At 41.8% G+C, this 24,758-nt stretch overlaps 1 protein-coding gene across 5 annotated transcripts in view; it reads right to left on the bottom strand.

Annotated features, from left to right (window-relative positions):
- NSMAF (neutral sphingomyelinase activation associated factor) overlaps window positions 1-24,758 on the bottom strand; it is a 57,116-nt gene that overhangs the window by 8,608 nt on the left and 23,750 nt on the right. For 3 of the 5 annotated variants that reach the window (XR_013367393.1, XM_077876864.1, XM_077876868.1), the window contains exons 6-23: window positions 24,108-24,158; window positions 21,507-21,578; window positions 21,150-21,197; window positions 21,005-21,057; window positions 13,743-13,872; window positions 11,990-12,061; window positions 11,651-11,759; window positions 9,538-9,714; window positions 8,002-8,081; window positions 7,355-7,445; window positions 7,208-7,271; window positions 6,005-6,056; window positions 5,781-5,901; window positions 5,261-5,392; window positions 4,225-4,267; window positions 3,719-3,882; window positions 2,198-2,306; window positions 805-863 (exon numbers count right to left, since the gene is read on the bottom strand). Coding sequence is in view for 4 of the 5 variants with exons in the window: in XM_077876864.1 (XP_077732990.1) it covers window positions 805-863; window positions 2,198-2,306; window positions 3,719-3,882; window positions 4,225-4,267; window positions 5,261-5,392; window positions 5,781-5,901; window positions 6,005-6,056; window positions 7,208-7,271; window positions 7,355-7,445; window positions 8,002-8,081; window positions 9,538-9,714; window positions 11,651-11,759; window positions 11,990-12,061; window positions 13,743-13,872; window positions 21,005-21,057; window positions 21,150-21,197; window positions 21,507-21,578; window positions 24,108-24,158 (1,627 nt within the window). In the remaining variant the exon portion in view is untranslated. Of the gene's footprint in view, window positions 1-804; window positions 864-2,197; window positions 2,307-3,718; window positions 3,883-4,224; window positions 4,268-5,260; window positions 5,393-5,780; window positions 5,902-6,004; window positions 6,057-7,207; window positions 7,272-7,354; window positions 7,446-8,001; window positions 8,082-9,537; window positions 9,715-11,650; window positions 11,760-11,989; window positions 12,062-13,742; window positions 13,873-21,004; window positions 21,058-21,149; window positions 21,198-21,506; window positions 21,579-22,817; window positions 22,957-24,107; window positions 24,159-24,758 lie in introns of those variants that run through there. The other 2 variants (XM_077876865.1, XM_077876866.1) reach the window with 2 other exon arrangements.

Below are 24,758 nucleotides of genomic sequence, written 5' to 3'. Positions count from 1 at the left end.
CGCTTCCCCTGGCCCACAGCAGAATCATCACCTACGCTTTGGGGAACATCCTGCTTTACGCATCCTGGGATTGCACTTGAGAGAGAGACAGGAATGACGTGCTACAGGTCATAAGCCATTACAGAACCTGAGTGTGGTGACTGATTGCTCTGGAAGCGTTTAGTTGCAGAGCACCACTGCCAAGCTTAGTCAATGAAAAACATAATTTCATATGATAAAGAAAGGCTAAGGAACAAGTACCCTGCAGGCAGCCAGCTACTAACTGCCAGAACAAGCTGTCTTAAAAAACAGAAGCAGGATGGCCAAGAATTTGATGACGTATAAGGACATTAACAACGTATGAGTAAGATTTCCAGGGAAATTCTATAACACACACCCTGAAGTATGTACCAACTGACAAAAGGGATAACCTTAACAGCGAACGAACGCACACTTGCAGGCGCTACAGCACACCATGCCCTGGGGCATCCTGCGCTGGACCGACCCTCCACTGTCAGGCCTGTTCTTGGCTCAGGCGGAGCCGTGGCGAATGTGCAAGGGTCCTGCGGCAACGGCAAAAGCCCCCGCTGAGCAAGAAGATGGGAAACAAGCTCCTTCTGCCCTGTCCCTTAAATTTCCAGAAACAGAAAGGCATTTTCATGATTGTTTTGGCAAACTGCAAAGACGTTATGTTAAATGCCATGAACTGCTCAAAATTCACTTTACGTGGAGGCAGCACATTCCAGAACAAATCCTTGACCGAGAGCTAAGAAACCTGGATACTGCATGGTTCCAGTAAGCCACTTTTCAGGCAGGAAGACATACCTTGTGAGGTTGTAAAGACAGAGGACCCGTTGCAAGAGACCGCTATCCCAGTAACTGCCCTGTTGAAAGACAGAGTGTTAGAAGTCCCCAACCACCGGGTGCTGGGACGCTAGTCTCTTTCAAGTCCTCGATTTCATTTTACCAAGTTTCTGTATTTTCTTTTGTCAGAGCTTGTCTGCTGGATCTGCCCCCCCACCCCACCCCCACATTACACCCCCACTACCAATTTGAATTTAGTTTTGGCAATACCCGTGGGTGGAAACCACTCCCGGTCTCAGCTTTCCTAGCTGCCTGATTTAAAGTTGAATATGTTCCTGATGCCGGGAAATCTGCTTCTTTTTCGATTCCACCTTATGTGACTATCCCCGAAATTACTGAAAGTCTTCTTTACAAGCACTTCACTTGCTTGACTTCTGAATCGAATTTACCAGAGCATCTGTACGGTAATGATACGACTGTCTGGTTCAACCATTTCCTCTTACAGGTTCATTCATGTCTTCACTGCTTTGGACAATAAGGCCTCTTTCTATGTGTCACTTAGAGAAGTTGAGGAAAGGAAAGCCACTGTTATCATCAGTAAGGTGGAACTATGCATATCTTTGCAGGAGGTTGTGCTCTGATCTGGAGCCATCGATCTGAAGCAGACTGGCACCTTCAGTCCCATCCACAACAAATGGTGTCTGTGATACCAACATGTCAGACACGATGTCTACGGCCAAGGTGCAGGCCAATGGGCTCGTCTCTGAGCCCGGGTTTTCTCATCTGTAACAGGATGTGGCTGAGGGGAGGCCAGTGTTTCTCAAGCCTTTTTGTCAAAATGTGTAAATACCTTTAATGGTATAAGTCTGAACCCTCATAGCCCCTCTGGGTTTGACAGGAAGTCCTTTCTTTGAAAGTATAGGTATTATTTTTAAAACTCCTGGGAACTTAGCCCTTTGATCTAGAAAGCCCTAGAAAGACCAGGGGGTAGAAATGACAGCATGGAAGGCTGACATAAATCTATTTCTTTTTAAAGATTTTATTTACTTATTTGACAGAGAGAAAGAGAGAACAAGCAGAAAGAGCAGCAGAGAGAGAGGGACAAGCAGGCTCCATGCAGGGAGCCAACGTGGGGCTCGATCCCGGCACCCTGGGATCATGACCTGAGCCGGAGGCAGACGCTTCACCGACTGGGCCACCCAGGCGTCCCCAGAAATCCATTTTGTGCCAAACCTTCCCTTGCCACATTGACCTCAGGTGGCTGATCACTATAGATGTTTTAGGGGGATGAGAACTCTCAAGACAAATCAAAGTAACGCTGAGAGGGACTCCCACCCCCTGGACTCCACAGGCAACAGCGTCTCTGCAGGCCAAGGGCCCAGGTTCTGCACGGACAGCACGGGGACGTTCTTACTCTTTGTGGATCTTATACTGGTCGTGTAACTGCAGCTTGGCGATGTTATTCCAGGCCAGGGTTTTGCTTTCTTCCGTCAGGTCTTCAAAGGACTCCTCACCTGGAGAGACTACAGTGAGCTGTGGCTGAGTGAGGCACCTCAACTAGTACCGCGCGGCAGACAAGCAGCACCGCCCGCGACGTCCCGTTCAGGCCAAACGACCAAGGAGGCACACCTTGGTCTCGGCCCCGAGACCGAACTACTCTGAACGTGCCTGCTACACAGCTCCCTGTTTGTCAAGGGAAGTGAAAAAATGTGTGATCTAAGAAAGGAAAAAAAAATCCTTTGGCGAAAGATGACAAAGTTATCATCTTTGAAATATGCCGGTCTTTTTACACTCGTAGCAGTGTTTGCCGACGTGCCGCTCGGCCGCTGACTTAGGAACCTCAGGAAGTACGAGGCTGAGTAACTATTTCCTTGTCAGGAATCGCTGCAGAAGCCGGTTTGTTCCCCAAAACGCTGTGGGTTCACTTTGGTGCTGACGGGGGAGAAAGCGGCCTGGCGCCCAGGCCTGGACAGGGGACGCCGTCCCTCCCGTGCCACGAAGGCCTGGAACAATCACCCTCGGGTGCAATCACAGGACAGTGGGATGAGCCTGGTGACTAAGCGGGCCCGGGTTTGAGAGGCGTCACAAGATCATCCCATGGTCTCTCTGACGTAAGCCCGGGCGCATTATCTCTCAGAGGCCTGCTGGCCAGCCCTGGGTCCCCGGCCGCCAGCACCCCTCCACGCCTGGCGCCCCCACCCAGAGCAGACACGCCTGCAGGGGCCGAGCACTCACGTGACCCCGCCCCCCGGGTTACACAGAGTGCGGGACCCCTGGGAGCCTTCGGGCTTGAGGCTGTGCTCTGTGAAATGTCCGACAGGGAGGCTGGGTGAAGGTGAGTAGCCTTTCCTCCTCCTCCACATACTAGATGTGACACGAGGGTCACGTTCATTTTAGCACCCAGCACACAATGGGGGGGACTGTGTGTCTGTTCCAATGACTGAGTAGGAAAAAAGAATCAAAGACGACAAAGCACCCTGAATTCGAGATGTGTGGGGAAAGAGAAGGAGAATTAGGGACAGAGGAAGGAAGTCCTTTCTGGGAGAGCCCAGGCGAGACAGCAGGGCCAGCAGCCGGGTGTGAAAGTGACAGGCTAAGCAGCCAACGCTGCCTCGGAGAACCAGACAAACGAAGGAGAACCCGAGCCACAACAACAACAACGCACTGCCAAGTCTCATGTAAAATGAGTAATACCACCGGGAAGTAAAAGGAACTTGATTTTCTTTAAAATCAGCAGTTAAACACAAATGAAACAACAACAAAAACAGGCTTGTCGGAGCTGTTTTTCAGGAGAACTGCAGCAGGACGCCCGCACGCAACCTCTGTCTGCCACACGACAGTTCAGGTTTCCCCTGGCCTTCGGAATCTTCAGGAACATCTCGATCAGAAAAGAGAAACAAAGGGTGCTCACATTTATTCTCTTTACAGAACTCACCTGGAGAATCTGCCATGGGAGCATTATGACTATAGGTTTGGGAGAAATTTTTAAACTTTGGGGTGATCCGTCGTGGATGTGGCGTCACGAAGAGTTGTTTCGGCGTCTGGCCAAACTCCAAGATTTGGGTCAGCATGGCTACTTTCTCATCAGGGTCCTCAATGCTTTAGGACAGAACACAAATAATGCAGTGAACCACGAGGTTCAAGTTCTTTGAAAGCATAAATGTCAAATAACGCAAATTAACAGCAGACAGATTTAACCCTCAAAGAGTAATAGAGACTACATGCCAGGACTGTCTAAGCCTCATCACACATCTTTAGAGAATTTTCAGAGGCTCAGTACCTTACCGAGGGGGGGAAGGATATCTTCCTTCCTTTACGGGGGAAGCAAAATATGATTCACTGTAAAATTTCCACACCTTAATATGATCAAAGAGCTGCATTAATCGTTTAGACAAAAAGATATTTCGTGACTCAAGTAGAAACTCCTAGACATACAGGTACCTGTTAAGGTCTACGCCTCCTTCATAGGTCAGGGGATGAAATACTGGAGAAAAAAAAAAAGAGAGATGAAAAACACTCTTGAAAGAGGTGCTGTTTGGTTTATAATAGGCGCGCTCTTGTACAGAATCTTAAAAACTCAACAACTTGAAACTTCTATTCAAAGAAACTGATGGTCACTTTGCACAAACAGACTGGTAACATCCAACAGCAACAAATATCAACTTGAGTTATTATCTTTTGCTGAGCAGAAAGTCATCGGGCAGGTGAGACAGTCTGTTATCTCCAGGTATTTGCCAATTAGCACTTCTGCCCCCAGGGGAAGCACAGATCACCCTGCACTGCCCAGCGAGCGAGGTCAGGCCGGAACTTCCAGCTCCTCTGACCTGCTAGCACCACCCAGCAACCTGGCGGCAGGTAAGAAGGAACCTGAGCAGGACGTGTATCATGCTGGCTTCTTTCTGATCAATTAATAAAAAGCCCTGGGTCCCTTCAGAGGAACTGGGGGTGCCCTTCTATCATATTCTGATTTAGTTTAAGATTTTATTTATTTGAGAGAAAGAGAGAGAGAGAGAGAGGGAGGGAGGGAAGGAGGACGGGGGGCAGGGGTGGGGGGAGCAGAGGGAGAAGGATAAGCGGATTCCCCACTGAGCAGGGAGCCCGATGTGGGGCTCCATCCAGGACTTAATGACCTGAGCTGAAGGCCGACAGATGCTTAAAATCCACCAGCTGAGCCACCCAGGCATGCCAAGATTGAGTTTTAATTGGAATTAGTGAGTGGGATGGAGAGTACATGCTAAAATTGGAAGACTGGAAAAACACCTCTCAGAATCATGGTGGGGTTGGGGTTCTTTAGGCAAAAGTGCTTCCTCCTCTGTTACTCAGTATCTGATCCAGGGCCACTGAGCTGGGAGCCTCTGTTTGCCGATGGAAGATGCTTCTGCTCAACACATGAGCCTGACTGGTCTGGTCTTGATTCTTACTTTTTTGCTTTTGTTTTTGTCTAATGTGCTATGAAATTTCCGAGACTCTCACACACCATTATGGGCCCCAACGGCATCGCTCCCTTTTTGCTTGTAGCCAAATATCAGATCGATCCACTCGTGGAGGTGCTCGGACACATAATTGCTTTCCAGCGCGTCTTTGCTCTTCTGGAGAAAATCCTCGGGACCTATTAGATTAGACTCGATCAAAACATCAGTGTCTTGGTTTACTGTCTCCCATTTCTTTTGTCTATCCATATGTAGCTAAAGCTTCTAGGAGAGGGTAGAGGTACATATTTCTTAATGAGGTTTTTCTCTGTCTCCATCATACAAAATATAAATTTTGGCAGGGAGAGGGGAGTGGTGAAAATCATCTTTACAACATTTAGGTCTTCCACGTTTTTACATTGTAGACTCACAGACTATTTCTGATTTGGAACAGGACTGACAGCGCCTCATTTACATAGAGAATTATACTATTAGTTTTTAAAAATCCAGGCAACTAAATCATAATACTGAAACGGTCCCCCCAGGTGAAACATTGCTCTAAGTCAGTACTTCCAAGGTGGTACTCACTCCGTGCCCAGGGGGGAAGTTCCACATCATCAACCATCTGTCCTCCTTGTCTCTTTCCCAGATCCAACTTCAGATTATTGACTAAAAAGCTGACATCATCACCATAGAATTCTGGAATCAACTGAAAGTTTCGCGGGGGTGGGGGAGAGAACAGCAATGAACATTTTTTTAAAGCAGTTAGAAACCACAAGTCCAGTGAATTATTACCTTTATTAACTGCTTACCTCTTTAAAATCTGTTGCACCATCCAAACAGTTTTTCCAAGTTTCTCCAATACTAGATAAAAAAAAAATTAACTGATCTGAAGTCTTGGGTCTGGAAATAGCAACCACAGCACTGTCTATACACCTAAGTGTTGTCCTACACTTCACCTGTATTAACCTGTTTCTCTAACTCATTACTCTCAACAACTGTGTCAGGATCCCCCTTTGACAGAAGAGATGAGACGGCTCCTCAGAGCTCATGTGGGGAGTGACACCGGGTGAGGACACAGATGCAGACAGGGCATCTCCAAGCCTACACCATGAGCCTCCGTGCATGCACACTGCCTCATTGACAGGCCAACACAGGGTGGTACATAAACACGGATAATCTAGCACGGCTGTTTCAATAGCTCATTTCAAAAAGAATTCAAAAGAAACATGCATACAGTTTAGAAAAAGACTGGAGAGACATAGACCAAAGGATTAACAATGAATATTATCTAAGTGTGGTTGGGAGGTCAAGTGAACTTAATTTTCTTCTTTGTATTTTCTAACTTTTTGGCAAGGAAATATTCCTTTTATAATTAAAAAAAGTCATTTAAATACTTATAGGAAATTATATTCAATTCACAGCAGAATTATTTAGAATAATGAGATACTGGAAACAGTCTAAATGTCCAACAATGCAGAGACAGTGAAAATACTTAAATTATGGCATATATTAGGATGTGATACAATAATTTAAAAGTCACTGAAGAACATTTGATAACATGGGGAAAACTTCAATATCTAATACAAGGCTAGGACAGGCAGGACAAAAGCTGTATTTAAAAGAAGTTCTGGGATCCCTGGGTGGCGCAGCGGTTTGGCGCCTGCCTTTGGCCCAGGGCATGATCCTGGAGACCCGGGATCGAATCCCACGTCGGGCTCCCAGTGCATGGAGCCTGCTTCTCCCTCTGCCTGTGTCTCTGCCTCTCTCTCTCTATCATAAATAAATAAAAATTAAAAAAAATTATTAAAAAAAATAAAATAAAAATAAAAGAAGTTCTTACACACACACACACACACACACACACGACTAGAAAAAGCCTGAAAGGAATAGATGTACCCATTAGTGATTCTTTACATTTCTTGACATTTTTGTATCCAGGTTTTTTGAGCAAACATATTGTATGTTTATAATTAGAAAGTTTAAAAACTGGTAGGTGAAACATTGGGTCAAACCTGTTGAACATTCGGTCTGCATTATCAAATCTTCCATTCTGCAGGCACAGCATGTACTCGGGCGCTAGAGGGGAAATCAGAGTTAAGTGAGAGAACAGAATCTCTGAAGAATCCACATGAATTGGGAGGGTTGATAAAGAATCTTACCGATCCTAACAAGATAAAATAGCACATAACCCGGGGATGAGTAGTGACTGCCGTACATGAACTTTGGCTCTGGCATTTCCTGGTAGCGGGCCTACAACAGATGGAGAGAGATCCTGCTTAGATGTTGGCCATGAAGATAGTGACTGACTCAACTGGTCAAAGCCTAAAATTGGGGCATGGATACATATCCCTTAGTTTCTCTCTTAAAGGGGAAAAGGAGAAAAGAAAAGGGGGGAAAAACTGTGAACACACACAGTATTCCTGTGACAAGTATTTTGCTTTTCTTGGCTCTGTGGGAACAACACTGGGCTGGATTGAACAGAATGGATTTTATGTGTCTCTTATGTGATTTACCAGAGAGCACCTTCGTGCAAATAAATCCGTAAACTGATTTGTGATCAAGCCACAGTCTCCTATGTCCTGAATTGAAGGCAGAAGAAGCAAACGGTGGGTGGGTGAGCAGCTAATAAACTTACAGGGGAAGGCAGAGGGCAGAGAGGAAAGTAAGAAAAAATAGGATGTAGATCCTCTAGTCACTCATCATAGACCTCCCCTAAGTCTTGGAGAAAGGAGTTTCCCTTACTACAAAAACAGAGGCCATGGCTCATGGAGGTGCTTAGAAGCCAGGCATCCCCAAAACCACGTACCAGGAGTCTCTCCAGCCTTTCCTTGTTTAGGGCCCCTACTGGCCTGCTAAGATCCCGGAAGGTTCCTGGATTTGACAAATCTATAGAAATAAATACATTTTAAAAAATGAATTAAAATAAAGCAGGCAAGCTTATCCTTAATAACATTATCTCCTCCCCATAATGGATACATAGGCACACACATTTCTTTCCACAAATAATTCTTTTTTTTTTTTTTTTTAAGATTTATTCGAGAGAGAGAGAGAGAGAGGCAGAGACACAGGCAGAGGGAGAAGCAAGCTCCATGCAGGGAGCCCGACGTGGGACTCGATCCCGGGTCTCCAGGATCACACCCTGGGCTGAAGGCAGTGCCAAACCGCTGAGCCACCTGGGCTGCCCTTAAAGATTGAGACAGACCCCAGAATTATAGTATTTCTGATAGTCACTTACATAGCTGTAAAGGTTAGCGCTTGAGTTCCGAGTTAGCAAGTCACTCAAGAGTAGCAGCTCTTAATTGAAAACGCCCTGATTACTGATTTTTTTTTAACTGTGTTTTAACTATGTTCCAAGGAAAACAACAAAAAATAATCACATTTTAAAAGTCAGTATTCTTCTACCAAGATTTAAGGTCGATTAGAGTGAATATTATTATTCTCTGATAATAACATAATACGAGAATTGGGGACGGAATATTTATCAGAGGAATAAATTATCATATTCCCAGAAAGTCTCTTATTTCTTTCAAGTGAAAGGGTTTGATTAGTGAACTATCAGAAGGAATTCACTGCTCACAATATATAATTTAGACTATTACAAAATCAAATTATAATAGTCACATTTTTGTTACAATAATTTGAGAGAAATACATATACCCCAGGGTTAACATGGTTCTCTCTCATTTATGTAATTATTGATTTTTGTTTCCTCCTTTAAATATTCCAGTACTTCCTAAATGTTCTGTAATGCATGATTACTACTTTTGGCAACCACATGCTTGAGTGTGAATTTTATCTTATTTTACTTTTTAAAGATGTTATTTACTCATGAGACACACACAGAGAGAGGCAGAGACATAGGCAGAGGGAGAAGCAGGCTAGAGAGCCTGATGTGGGACTCGACCGCAGGATCTGGGATCATGACCTAAGCCAAAGGCAGAGGCTCAACCACTTAGCCACCCAGGCGCCCCTTGAGTGTGAATTTTAAAACAACAGGACAATCTGAGACAAATTTTCAAAGTGAAAAACTTAAAAGTATCTCAAGTGTGGTCGTTACAGGTAATAACGCCAACATCGGCTTAAAATCATAGGCATACTTTCTGGGTGGGTCTTTCCAGAAGTCTGCGAGTCCTCTTTTCAGGATTATAAGACTTTAAGGGAGAGTGGAGAAAACACATAAAGAACCCCCAGAATTTAGATAACGCTGATCCAGTACATCAGAATGGAAGCTAGCAACCTTTGGTACAAGAATCCAGATGGGTTCTAATCTGTCTACACATACAACACGGCTGGCAATCGGAACACCCCCTTTCCTCCAGAAACCCCACCCTGTGGCATTTACCAAGCTCGGCACTGCAGTAGTCGCTGATGATCCAGGGGAACACGGGGTACTGCGACAGGTCGTTGCAGCTGCGGTCTGCCAGGTTGTTGAGGTGGAGCAGGTACTGGTAGTTGGAGAGGTGGCCGCGCTGCCACTGCAGCGTGTAGCTCTCGGCCGTGCGCTCGGCCACGTGGTGCTCTGAGGGGAACAGGGCCCGCAGGGTCACCGCTGAACTTGTCCAACCCTGGCTACATTATACTGAGCGTAAGAAACTAGAGGCTTTACATATAGATTCTTCGATGCATTTTTTGAAAAATGCATTTTAAGAAAGCGAGGTAGGCCGTGGTTGGTTTTCACCAAACACCTGTTGCACTGAGCTGGCGTATCTCCCAAAGATATTCGCCAGGAGGGAATATTATTACATATGATATAAAATACATCATATATATTAAATATTTGTTGTAAAACAAATATGAAGGTATGGAGCAAATATGTATGTATTACGTGGTGACGGATGACGTTCACTATATTATATACAGGCCGCCATATATACAAAATGTTTGAGTTTCAATGCCTTTAAGAAGCTGTGACCATTCGTAAAAGTTTATTGCCCCCAATATTTATGAAATTAAAACAAAAAACAGTCTTTTAAGTTTTCTTTTAGATCAGGAGGAGGTGTACAGCCACAGGTTTGCCAATGCCTGTGTATTATGTATGCGTGTGAGGAGTGAGAAAGGAACCCAGTGAAGGAGAAAAGGTCTCTGGCAGGAAAGCACTTCTCAAAGACCAGAGCCCGGCAGCTCCCCGTCCCGCCCTGAGACTACCTCAGGAAACATAGGGTTAGTCAGCAGCCGTAGGGGGGGGTAAGGACAGCTTTCCTCTCAGGGAGCGAAGTGACTCTACTGTTTTATTTTGTTCAGAAGATTCTGCCTTAAGTGTTTTGTTGGCTGGACCAAGCAAATTATCTAACTCATCTGTTGATTCAATATTTATTCCTCTGATTTTTACCAAGTTTCTTCTCTAACCAGCTATGAGGAAAGGGCCTAAAAAATCAAAATGCTTATTCTCATTTCCCACACTCACAACACCTCAGAAAAAGTCTGGCCAACCCGAGGAATCAGATCAGAGAGAGTAAGGAAGCTTTATAGAAGACAGGTTTTTAGGTCATGGCAAGTGTTTTGACTTGAGATTTTAGGACTCACCATGAAAGCTGAGTTTTTTGTTGTAATCTTGTTATACAATTAGAGGAATAAAATGAAAAAAAAAATTTAATCAGGAGGCAGGAAGTAACAGTCAACTTGTACCAGAGCTATACTCAGGCATTAAAATAAACATAATAGCTTAATGTGAGAAGAAAAAGATATAAACTCTAAATCAACTATAAAATAAAATATATTCCTTATTGAAAATAAACTATTCTTCTGAGGGAAAATTCTATTTCTAAGGGAGTAAGAACAGCGAAGAAGATAAGATGGCATTAATAAAATCCCAACATCTATTTTTGAAAATCAACCTATTTTAGTTTTCTAACAACTTGTAAACAAAAATGATTTACTTCAACCATACAATTTCATATGTTTATGCCTAAAAAGAAAAATGAGGTGCTCTTTCCAATAAAGGTGGGAAAATTCACATTTTTCCAGGAGACTTAGAAACTATGAAAAGCAAATCAAGTCTCATGGTACTATACTGAGTACAGAAGGCTCATGTGCTCCTTTTATGTGTTTTCCAGCTTTGTGATTAAGACCACAGCTAACGATCACAAGCACATGACCAGATAACTCACTGCTTCACATTAAGAAACCAAGTCTCGGTTTCCATAAACGAACATAGACATAACTGAACAGAAAAATAATGAGGTCGATTCTTTATACTCCATTCAACCTGGGGGTTGTTAAAATACAAAAAACATTTAAAAATATCAAGAGTTTTTCAAACGCACAATTGGAATGAACTATTACCAAATATCATTTATATTTCCCTTAGCTTTTAGAATTCCATTTTGCCAACCTTGTCCCTGAGAGGACGACCCAGAGAGGTGATTCTAGATAGCACTTCTCTTACTTCCTAACTCAGTACTTAAAAGTTGAACTACCTTCATATGAACAGATACAATGAAGGCTGAGCACCATACCTAGATATGTGGCAATATAAAAATAGAGGTCATCTCTATCTTGAGGTTCATAGAACTTTAAGTAGATGTCAGAACAGAGATCATCTTCTGTGCAAAAGACTTCCAAGCCCTATAAATTCAGAAAGAAAACAGTAAAATAAATACCACTGGATTTACCTTGCAATCTCAAAACAAGCTATGGAAGTACAAAAGAAAGACTTGGAGTCAACGTGCTTAATACAACATACTTGCACTTTTCAAACATGCCATGAGTGCTTACAAGTCAAAGTCAATACACCATTGGCCGAACTGAAGCTATGATAATCATCCACCCAGAAGTGACATTCCACATGAACTCACCAAAGGCATGAGGCCGTGCCTCCTTTTGTAAATGCGGCGGACATCTTGGAGTGTTATCTGGACCACAGGTTTCTTTAAAAGTAGAAAGACAATCTCAAAAATCAACATTCAGACACAGTTAGAAGCTGTCCTTTGGTACCAGAAATGTGAAAAAGTGGCCAAATCTTGCCTTCCCAATGTGTTACATGTGAACAGTTGGAAAGGGAGCTTTTAGAACAGGCATTTCTGGTTTTATGTCCTGGTCTGTCCTCTCTCACTTACTTCCTGACCATGGACAAGTTTCCCTACCCCCACTCAGGACCTGCCAAATGATAATGCACTGATGTATCATTTAGGGTTCTGCAAGGCTGCTGAGTGATAAGGGATATTCAAGTGCTGCTACAGATAACCTCTCAGGAATTCTGCTATCTTTTTATAGATCAATGGTTTTTTTTAGAACTGACACAGTACATCTTTTTTTAGAATCTCGTTCTTTATCTCCGTAAAAACTATATTGTATTAAGGCTCATAACAATAGTAGCAAGCAGGGCCACTAAATTTTTCTTTTGTTATGAGGAGGAAATTTTTCTTGCTTCTTTAGAGGCTTAAAACACTAGTTATAGGAGAATGAAAAGCCACTGAGATTGGCTAAACGGTGACATATCCACCTTTCTCCTAAGTGAGAGGGAGGAAGAGCCCACATGTGGAAACTGCCTGAAGACTGGTCAAGGATCCTAGCCCAGAGAAGTGGGAGGGGATACATGCTCCCCCATCGATCGTGGAGCTACAGCACATACTCAGATAGTATCCCACAAGCCACAGTTACAGCAGTGGCCAAGGCACTATCACACCAGCGGACAATGCCCTTCAGCACTGTGAGCATCTATGGGAGGGCTGGGTGAGGGTGCCGCGCCACCTTCTGGACAGGACTGTCACAGCACCATTGTTCACGTAGAAAAGTATTAGATGTTTCAGGGACCTAATGACTGGCCAGCCTGGAGAACTTCTAGGACGGAGCTTCCTATGACAGAAAACACGTTCTTTAAGCTGCCCTGCCAAATGGTCCAACGCACTATCAGAGTGTATTAGTGTTTCTATTCTTCTGATGAACCAGTCCAAAAAGTATTCACATCTAAATAAAGTGACAAATCTCTACAAATTTTACTGTGGAAATCCGAGTTTACTTTTACAATCTGGCCCAGCAAATCTAAAGTCATTGTGAAAGAGGACACTGTTTCCACCATCACGGTAGAAACGCTACAGCTGCTCAGTTAGAGCATCTCCACATGTGCCTGTGTACCACCTGGCAGAAGATATTGCTTGTGACAGCTTCACATCTACTGATTTTGCTCCTAAAGAAAAACAGGAAATACCCACTTATTTGTACACATAAGCAGATATACAGAAAATACCCATTTCTCTTTAATTTTAGTATATTTCATTGGTCTCTTCCAGAAGTGCTTCCAAGTAGAATGGTAGAAACCTCTAACAACCCTTTACTAAAATTGGGGGGGAGCAGGGCAGGGTTACTTTTCACAGCAGGAGCAAGTGACCCAGGAATTACTGAAAAGAGTTCAGAAGAGCTGGAATCCGATCAGCAGGCATCAGGATGACCCAGGGAGGCCTGTTAAACACAGAGCTGCTGGAGGGGAAGAGGGCGATTTTCGATCCTTGACAAAATAGGAGAACACTGTAACTGTGAAGTGAAGTCCACAGGAAAGATGAAGACCCCAGAGCTAAAGTGGCTCTCGTCTGACTCTGTGTCTCTACTTACCGGGTACCCATTGAGAGGCTGAAAATACAGGTTTGTGTCAGTGATGCACACATGTCCTGGATTCGTCACCAGCGGTGTCACCATTTCTGCTTTGCATTCCATGTGCAGCTTTTCAGAAACACTTTGGAATCTGACAATACAGTTTTCAGCAACAATAAGAAAAATCACAAATCAATGTATGTTCTAGGTTTAGCTTTCTTTAAGGGAGCTATAATGTGACTACACATGACATCTGTCTAAACACTATACTTAATACAAGAAAAATGGTAATATAAATCCATTGCTTAAGTAAAACTGATGTTCTTCACTTATTTAATTTCTTAAAAAAGATTTTATTTATTTATTCATGAGAGACACACAGAGAGAGGCAGAGGGAGAAGCAGGCTCCCCGCAGGGAGTCTGATGTGAGACTCGATCCCAGGACCCCAGGATCATAACCTGAGCCAAAGTCAGATGCTCAATGACTGAGCCACCCAGTTGCCCCAAAACTGATGTTCTTTAAGAGACAAAAACCTGACATTCTTTTAAATGGTGTAGTGAGGGATCCTTGGGTGGCGCAGCAGTTTGGTGCCTGCCTTTGGCTCAGGGCGTGATCTTGGAGACCGGGATTGAGTCCCACGTCAGGCTCCCGGTCCATGGAGCCTGCTTCTCCCTCTGCCTGTGTCTCTGCCTCTTCTCTCTCTCTCTGTGTGTGTGACTATCGTAAATAAATAAATAATAAAAAAAAATTAAATGGTGTAGTGAGAACTCAAACAACAACGAAAGATGGGTTTATGTGCCACAGAAGAGAAGACAGGCAAATAAGTAATACCAAACAACCCTTTATAGCTGAACTCTTCTTCCAGAATAAACTGGTCTCGAAACTATTCCTATATTAACATATTTTTCTATTGTTGCATCTCTAAGCCCCATTTTTATAGTCATAGGTGCCATTTATTTCACACAGCACTTTGTAAGGCTATGAGTCCATAATTACAATTACTTGAATGTCAGTTCCAAGGTATGTTCTTTTGTGGCTTTACTACAGTATAACCAGTCAAATGTGATTTTTCTACTACCCCCTCCTAAATTATTTAACTAGTTGAAAAAGTCCATTTTATTTTTGCTTACTAATTAGTAAAAAAAATAGAGGGGAAACAACCAAGTTATCAGTATTTGAAGGCAATTCTTTAGTTACATAACTGGGTTAAAAATAAATCTCCCCATTGTTATAAGTAACAACGGGACAAAAGCCCACGGGATAGACTTCTACTTCCTTAGGAAGTGAAGGGGACCTTAGAGCTGTCACCCTAACCACACACACCAGCTAGAAGAGCTACACAAGCCTTTTTAAAAGCCATCAGAAAGCTCAAGATGCAAAGAAACCTAAATGAAGAGAGCCACGATTGGGTGTTGGGTGGCAGGAAGAAGAGCCACCTGTCACAGATAAGGAGGACTGCAAGATGGAGAGGGGTCTAGACGGAAGCAGAAAGCAGAGTCGGGACTGGAGAGCAGAGGGGCGAAAATGCTGCCAGCTGGGTGGAGAGCAGAGGGAAATCTTCCAGGGTTCAGAAAGCTAGTGGCTCAGCTGGAAGGTGCAAAGATTATTTCCAGGGTCATTAGAGTGCTCAGATCCCAAGCTCCACTGGAAGAAAGTCCTGATCCCTCCCCCCAAAGAACAGTGGGTGGCAGAGACAGGGACATAACCATGGCTGCCACAAAGCCCTGACCCCACTAGATCATAGATGGTGCTGCCAGAGCCCCCAGGACAAGATCGGGGACAGAGGGGTGGGCGCAAGCAACCACTTCTGGAGGTAACATAAAGCAGCATTCAGTTAGGTCTCTAAGGTTCCTTTGAACACATGGTACCCAGCATGCAACAGAAAATTACAAGAACCTTACAAAGCAACAAGGAAATATGACCCATGCTCAAGAGAGAAAAGATTCAACAGAAGATGACTCAAGGTGGGACCCACTGGAGGGAGACTTCAAGATAAGAGATATGCTAAAGATCCAGAAGAGGAGCAACATGTGTGAAGAGAAGGAGCTTTCTCTCTAAAAAGTAAATTCAAAAAAATGAATTAAACATTCTCATTAAAAAGGGAGGTTGTCAGACTATAAAAAGCAAGACTCAACTATATAAAGTGTGTGTTTTTCAGAAATAAGGACACAGGTTAAAAGTAGAGGGATAGAAAAAGATATACCATGCAATCATACCACATGAAAAACTGGTATGACTAGATTAAAAGAGGACAAAGCTGACTTCAAGACAAATGGAAAAGGAGGGATATTTCATAATGATGAAGTGTTCAACCCATCAAGGAGACATCACACATATTAATGTTTGTGAACCTAACAATACAGCTTCAGAATACACAAGGCATAAATTTGACAAAAATGGGAATAATTTCACAATCATTACTGGCAATTTTAACATCTTTCTCTCAGTAACTGATAGAACAAATTGACAAAAAACCCCAACAAAGTATAGATGATCTGAACAACCTCAACCAGATGGACCTGAATGACAATATTCAGTAACTTCAGGTACACATTCCTTTCAGGGACAGAGGATGCATTCACCATGACAGACCATATGCTGAGCCCAGAACCAATCTCAACAGTAGCAAAATACTGAAATCATATAGAATATATTTTCTGAACCAAGATGGTATTTAATTAAAAATCCATAATGACAAAGTAATAGTAAAATCCCCATATATGCAGAAGTTAAATAACACACTTCTAAATAACCCACGAGTCAAAGAAGAAATAACACAGGAAATCACAAAATATTTTTACAGTAATGACAGTGAAGACATATCAAAATGTGTGGGATGCAGCTGAAGCAGTGCTTAGAGGTCAAGTTACATTTAAGTACCAATTATGTTACAAGAAGGTCTAAAGTTAGTGTTCTAATCTTTGCAACATGTTAGAAAAAGAACAATTAAACCCAAACTAAGCCAAAGGAAGGAATCATAAGAGGGCAAATCATTTTTATATAAAATGGAAAAGTAGAGAAAAATCAATAAAGCCAAAAGTTGGTTCTTTGAAAATAATAAAATTGGCAAATCCCTGGCAAAACTGACAAAGAAAAAAAAAAAGAGAAAATACAAAGCCGTGGTATAAGGAATGAAAGAGGGACCATCACTATAGATCCTACTGACATTAAAAGGACTTTAACAGCTTCATACCAATAAGCCTGGTATGAAGTGGACACTTTTTTTTGAAAACCACAACTTACCAAAACAGGCACAAGAAACAAAACCAACACAGTCTCATAGTAAGTAAAATAAATAAGAACACTCAGGCCTATAGGACTTTACCAATAAATTTGATTAAAATTTTTAGGAAGAAATACAATCCAAAAAAAAATTAAAAAAAAAAAAAAAAAAAAAGAAGAAATACAATCCAGCACACACTCTTTCGGAAAACAGAGAATAAAGGAACATTGCTACACTGATTTGATGATGCAGACATAACTCTGATAGCAAATTCTGACAAATACATTAAAGATTTACAGAGCAATATCCCTCATGAACACAGATGTAAAAATCCTTTACAGAACACAGGCAAAGCAAATCCAGTAATAACAAATTATACAAAAAGAATACATCATGAGCAAGTTGGATTTAGCCCATGAAAAAGGCTGGCTTAAGACTGACAAAAATCAATCAATGTAATTCACAATATTAACAGAATAAAGTAGAAAAGATATGATCATTTCAGTAAGTACAGAAAAAAATATTTAACAAAACTCTAAACCTATTATTGAAAATACTCTCAGCAAACCAGAATAAAATGGAGCTTCTTCATTCTGATAAAGGGCATCCAAGAAACACCTACAGCTAGCCTCATTCTTTAGTTGTGAAACAAACCCTGTTCCTGTAAGATCAAGAACAAGGCAAGAATGTGCTCCTGCCACATCTATTAAACAGTACAACGAGGCAAGGCATAGAAATAAAAGCCATAAGGATTTCTGTGAAACTGTCATTATTCACAGATTAAACAATTATGTATACAGAAAACGCTATGCAATCTATAAACAACCCACCAGGACTAATGGGTAAATCTGGAAATGTCACAGAATACAAGGTGAATATAAAAACAAAACTAAACAACAACAATGTATATACCAGTAACAAATAACTGGAAAACAAAACTTGAATAGCATCAAAAGTCACCAATCGGGATACCTGGGTGGTTCAGTTGGTTGGGCATCTGCCACAGCTCAGGTCCTGATCTCAGGGTCCTGGGATCGAGCCCCATACCAGGCTTTCTGATCAGCAGGGAGTCTGTTTCTCCCTCTCCCTCTAGTCTATCTCACCCTCTCTCTCAAATAAATAGATAAAATATTTTTTTAAAAATCACCAATCTAGGAATCCATTCGATCAAATATGGCCACATGGACAGACTGAACATATAACACTGGGGGAAAAGAGGGTAAGGTGTAAAAGACCTCTGTGTATCTTTACGCCTTTACTTATCTTTACCTTATCTTTACCATCTTTACACCTTTTCTTTAGATCTAAAATTAGCCTCAAGTAAAGGGGGATATTTTGGGGTACAAATGGGGGAAACTTGAATATGAAACTATAAATTACATGACGTTAGAGAATTATCGTTATTTGGGTATTGTCATAGTATGGATGAGTGCCAGAGGATACCCTTTGAAGAGACACATGTTGAAGTAGTTATGGGTGAAGTGTCATGATGTCTTGCAATGTAATTTCAAGTGATTCTGCAAAAAGTATGTATTTTATACACAATGCAAATGTACATACACGTACACATGACCTATATGTATAGACACATATAACACATATATATCAGACATACACACACTACATATACATGCGCACACACATGCGCTCACAGACCATGTGAGAAGTAAAGCAAATCTGACAAAATGTTCACAAACGAACACCTGGTGACTTGTCGGGTATCTGTGTTCATGTTATTCCTCCAACTTGTGAGGATGTGAAAATTTTCTAAATGAACAGTAGGGAAAAATAAATATAGTTATCACCTCATTTCTTCAATAAGAAAGTATCTTCTCAGAACTATGATGAAAGCTCACTTTGGCAAAAGTTTCCTTTTTTTCTTTGAGAGGATGTATACAACACCAGAGTATCTTATCTTCTACTGCAAGTTTCTTCCCCAGATTCTTCAGCCTAACATTTTAGAGACTGGATTAAATTAAGACTTCCAGAGTGAGCCATTTTTTAAATTAATGTCACACTGAAATCCAGGATTGAGAAAATCACTACTCAGAAGAATTATGCATTCTAAGTAGGTCAAGAGAAACTAATTATTCTTATTCCTTTTCCTTGCTAAACTGGAAGCTATTCTTCCCCTCAGCAATCCATTTACTTAGCATATCCTGCAAGTATTAAAATAGAAAGAAAATTAATGCTATGTAGGTGAAACAGAAAAAGCAGCAATCAAATATAAACACAGAAACATTACTGGCCAGATGGCTTTACTGGCAAGTTCTTCAACACTTCCAAATGAAGTGAAGGGTCACAAATCTCACAACGATCACAATAAAACAGAATATTACAAACTAATCTCATATATAAACATAATCTTCTAGCAAAAGCCTAGCACATCATAATCCATAAATGAATCTACTCAACCAATACTTTCTACGTTGTCCTTAAGCTGTAGTGATTACAAATGCAGAAATCTAAAATAAGAATCTAAAAAAATATATATATTTATAGTGAATAGGCCCTGCAATAATTTGTCCATAAGATTTTGTCCACGTTACAGAGTTTATAAATAAAGTCAATGGAACTGATCAGAAAGTTTAGCAGGGTTGCTGACAACAAAATGAATACACAAAAACCCGCTGTGTTCTATATATCAATAATAAATAGAAAGTGAGTTTTTTAGGACACCATTTACAACACCATCAAAAAATATGAAGTACTTGGGATAAATCTAACATAAGAGAGGAAAGACCTTTATGGAAAAAAAACCTTAAGGAAGACATTACAGAAGGCCTACATAAATGGGTGATTCATTGCAATCACAATCAAAATCTCGGGGAGCTTTCTTTTCTGGAACTCAACAAGCAGTTTCTAAATTTATACAAAGTGTGGCATAAGGCCAAGAACAATGATGACATAAATTAAAAAGGAAAATAAGATGGGAGGCCCTGAACTTGCAGATACCACAAGCTACTTCATATAAAGCTATGTGACTGCTACAGTGGTGATACAGATGAGATGCAAATCTACTTCGTAGAAGGCAAGAAAGAAATAAGAGAATGGATTCATATAAAAGCATAATTATTTGCATGAGATATCATATACTTAGAAAAGCCAAGAAAATCAATGAAAAAAAAACACTGGACCAGTAGGAATGTGTCTCCTGGCCCCTGCAGGACACCTTAGCAAGGTACCTTAGCAAGGGTCAGGAAAGACTTTCCATAACAACTGACAGCTAAGCTGAAATCAAGTAAGAGTCAGCCTGGTGCAAAAGAGGAAGGAGGCTGAGCACTCTAAGCAGAGGCAAGCGTACAAAGGTCGCAGGGAAGAGACCCTGGGACATGTGCGGGATCCACATAAATGTGGATAGCAAGCACACAGAATTAAGTCACGTCACCAGCGACCAGGGTTGTGCACAGGGCTGGAACCTAAGCCATGGAGGGTTAAGACTATCCTGAAGGGAATGGGAGATCTTGAAGAGCTTTAAACAGACAAGTGACATAATTAAGCAAGTACTTTAGAAAACTTGCATTTTCAAAGTACACTCAGGACAGTAGGGAAAACAGGACAGGAGAAGGGAAGACAGGGGTCCGGTGGGCAAGCTAACAGCTGTCACAGTGTTCCAAGTGAAGGTGATGGTGGCCTCAACGACAGTGGGAAAGGATGGTGACAGACTAGAAAGATCCTAGAGAACACTGGTCAATGGGCCTGGCACACTGGCCATACTCAGGATAGAGAAGCCACAACGTGCAGGTCAGGGTGACACAGATGGTAATGCGGGTGGTTCAGGACAAGCAGGAGGAGGCCTCCAGGTGGAAGACATCCACTCCTTTTAGGGGTGTGAGGGAGTGAGGGGTGCCTCAGGAGCTCAGTTGGTTAAGCATCTGACTCTTGATTTGGGTTCAGGTCATGATCTCGGGCTCAGTGGTGAGTCTGCTTAAGACTCTCTCCCCACTTCCACCCCCGCCCCGCCATACTCACATGCACTCTTTTTCTCTCTCTTTCAAATACATAAATATATCTTTAGAAAAAACAAAAAAGACTCAGGGAATGAAATCATTAACTTACCTGTTTTTGTCAAATGATGTCCTAGCCAAACGTGACTGCAAAATAGCTGTTATCTATGAAAACAGAACCATGTAAAAGTATTTATGAGAAAACCATCAGTACGATTTAATTCACAAGAAAGACATAGACCTTTAGAAACTCTTACCATAGCAGTCTGGTCTCCTAGTTTGTCGAGGCAGGATGCTCTGTGAAGCTAAAATATTGCAAATATACAAGAATTTATTTTTTTCTCTAAAACATATAGGTATTTCCTTAGAACTAGAAATGAAACACAGCAATCATTCTGTTACTTGGTAACGGTTAAGATCACTTCTCATAAATCTATGACTTCTTCCCAATATACAGTTTTCAAATTCAACATATTCAAGTAAACTGCTTCATATTTATAAAAGAAATTATAGTTTCAGTGAGATGTGTAAATATGATTTTTTTTTTAAATGTTATGCTGAAGTTTGCTTTGAATTTTCTGCCCGATGAATGCCTGAGCACGGTGCTGGCTTACCTGAAGCAACGTCTCCACCACATCTTCCACTTTCCCTGAAACATCCAATTCAAAGACATACTCCATTTTGCCCTGACAAAAAAGGGAAACAAATCAAATCAAAGAGAAGCGGCATGTCAATGTCAAGCTGTATTCCTTTAAGAACACCTGCACCCCCCCCCCCCGGTTGACCCGTGCATGTCTGCCTGCACCCCACCCTGGAAGGTGAGCTCCAGGTGAGCAGACACTGTCAGATTTACTGCTACATTTATTATTTCTTCCCTTCTGCTAACTTGGGCTCAGTTTGCAGTTCTTGCTCTAGTTTCTTGAGGTGTATAGTTGGGTTTCTAAATCTGAGAAGTTTCTTTTCCTTAATGTAGGCACATATCACTACAAACTTCCCCTTAGTATGTACATTTGTGGCATCTCTCAGTTTAGGTGTGTTCTGGTTTCGATTTTGTTTCAAGATATTCTTTAATTTCCCTTTTTATTTCTTCTTTGACCCACTGGTTGTTTAAGGGCGTTGTCCGACTTCCACACAGCTGTGAATATTCATTCCGCCATGTATTTCTAGTTTTATTCCATGGTGGTCAGAAGGGATGTTTGGTAGGATTTCAATCTTCTTGAATTTGTTTTGATTCATTTTTTGACCTAACATTTGATGTCCTAGAGAATGTTCCATGCACACTTGAGAAGAGTGTGGATTCTGTGCTGTTAGGTAGAGTGTTCTCTATGCGTTCCTTAGGTCCATCTGGTCTACAGTGTTGTTTAGATCCTCTGTTTCCTAAATGACCTTCTGTACGGATGTTCTATCCATTAATTAAATTGGGGCATTGAGGTCTCCTATTATTATTAGGTTGCTGTCAATTTCTCCTTCCAATTCTGTCAATGTACGCTTCAAATATTTTGGTGCTGGGAAGATGGGTGACTACATATTGTGAAGGTTAATGGGATGTGTCACATGCTCTCCTCTTCTCTTTGTCCTGAGGGAGAGTCTGCCAGGAGAGTCCTGTGCTGTCCTCTGTCTGCTAGACCACGGGTCCCCTGGAGCAACAGCCTGATGTCCAGCTCTTATTTTCAGTGGCCCCAGGCATCTAGGGCATATGCCAGGTCCTGTCCCCACTCCAAGACAGGCAAGACAGAAGCCAGTCCCTTGGGCAACCACCCCAACAGAACACTGGACACATGGTCCAGTCTTGTCTTTCCCTCCGGGGAGAAGTTGGGAGCTGGGAGTTCTCTCCCATCATGTGGTACCGTGTTGCGGGAGGGCCTACAGTGAAAGGCTATTGCAAATGCCCCTATCAGCTTCAATGAGGCTGAGTTCATGCTAACCTGGGGAGCAGGGTCTCTCAGTTGGTTTCCAGGTTTGTTGCAAAAGGCATCATCCATGTACTGTCGACTGAATCAGTGTCTTCATGAGAGGAGCAAGGGCCTCCTAGTCTGCCATCTCTCATGGTCACCATCGGTGTCACCATCGCCCTCTTTCTGAAATCTGAAAATCCTTGGGTGTTCTAATTCCCACTGGAACAAAAGAGCTTTTCTTTGCTTCAGACAACCTCCCTAATCTCCTTTTACAGAAATTTTCAAAGAGCCAAGAAGAGCTTGGCACTTCAAGTGGATATGAGGAGGGCCTTAGGAGGGAGAGCCCCAATCCCCCCTGGCGGTGGTTCTCAACTTGGGGGTGGGTGGGTAATCCACCACCCCCATGAGGCTTCCGTCAATGTAGGAGATACTATCCAACAGTAGGGGTAATGGTGAAGAGGGGGTGTTTAGTGGCTGGGAGCAGGCTGCACTGTAAAGGATGGCCCCACAAAATTAAGAACTATCCTTCCCCAAATGCCAACAGCACCACCTGGGAGTAATTAAATCTCATATTTACAGTTTCTGACTAGCACATGTAAGTGTTTCTTGTGCATAAACCCCCAAGGCCACAGCATGTAACTAACCCACATGTTCCCTAAGTGCTGGCTGAGAAGCTGCAGAGACAGAGATTCAGCCTGTGAGGCTCTTCCTCATTTACAGAGGTGTCCCTATATAGGGCACTGATGTAGGTCCTATAGCCTGATGTAGGTCCTATAAAGACTCTTTTTTGGTAAAAGTTATCCCTTTGATATATATTAAGCTGAAGCAAAAGAATTCAATAAAGCATAGTATGGTTAAATGTAACATTTATGCTTATGTGACAGGTCCTGGAAAACCAAACATGGCAGTCAAACCTACTCACAGCTTCTCCCAATTAAGACAATTTACAAATTATAACTGAGCTCTCAAGAGTATTTTATAACCTATAAATATTTCTCAACATTTTAAAAACTATATTCTCAGTAATATCCAGCAAATAATCTTACAAATGATACATATTCTGATTTCAATTTCTCATCTAATAATTTAAGTTTTTCCCCCATTAGACACATTTGTTTTTAGGCCAAAAAGTTAATTGAAATGTCTTGGACTAAAGTCTGGTTCCCTTGGGTAATTTTGTTCTAACTGCTGGTAACAAGCTTTAAAATACTATACTCATTATTAGTATGTTTGATTAAAGATGCTATGAATAAAGTCACAGAATTTTATTGCTTAAAAAACGATATGAATTGCTAGGAATAAATGAAAAGTGGTACTTACCCTTTCTATTTTATATGGTGCAACAATGTTGTGTTCTTTAATGAAATACACCTGAGAAAGACAAATTGATACTTGTAAAATAAAAATTTTCATAGTAATGAGTTGCTATAAATTAGGATATTATGAATCAAATTTAGATCACTGTTACATAATCTCTATTTCCAAAAGCACTTGCATTAATATTAGTATGACTTTAAAGTTCCAATGTTAGAATGACAAACACTACATTAAAAAGAGATTCATCAAGGGGCAGCCCAGTGGCTCAGTGGTTTAGCGCCTGCCTTCGGCCTGGGGCCTGATCCTGGGGACCCGGGATTGAGTCCCATGTCGGGGTCCCTGCATGCAACCTGCTTCTCCCTCTACCTGTGTCTCTGCCTTTCTCTCTGTGTCTCTCTCATGAATAAATAAATAAAATCTTAAAAAAAGAGAGAGAGATTCATCAAGGCAACAAGGTAGCAACCATTACTGGGTAAATAAAATACTTAGGATGTTTTATGAATGCCAGTACTTGTACCAGGTAACCAAGTACACCAGTGAAGGAAGCTAGCTAATTTAAGTGCAAATTTTGTAAGAAATGGGTAAAACAAACTGTCGTATGAAATACTTTTTAAAAAAGATTTTATTTATTTATTCATGAGAGACACACAAAGA

Source organism: Canis aureus, chromosome 28 (genome assembly GCF_053574225.1).
Source record: "Canis aureus isolate CA01 chromosome 28, VMU_Caureus_v.1.0, whole genome shotgun sequence".
Taxonomy (NCBI): Eukaryota; Metazoa; Chordata; class Mammalia; order Carnivora; family Canidae; genus Canis; species Canis aureus.
This window is presented reverse-complemented; position numbering and strand designations above follow the sequence as displayed.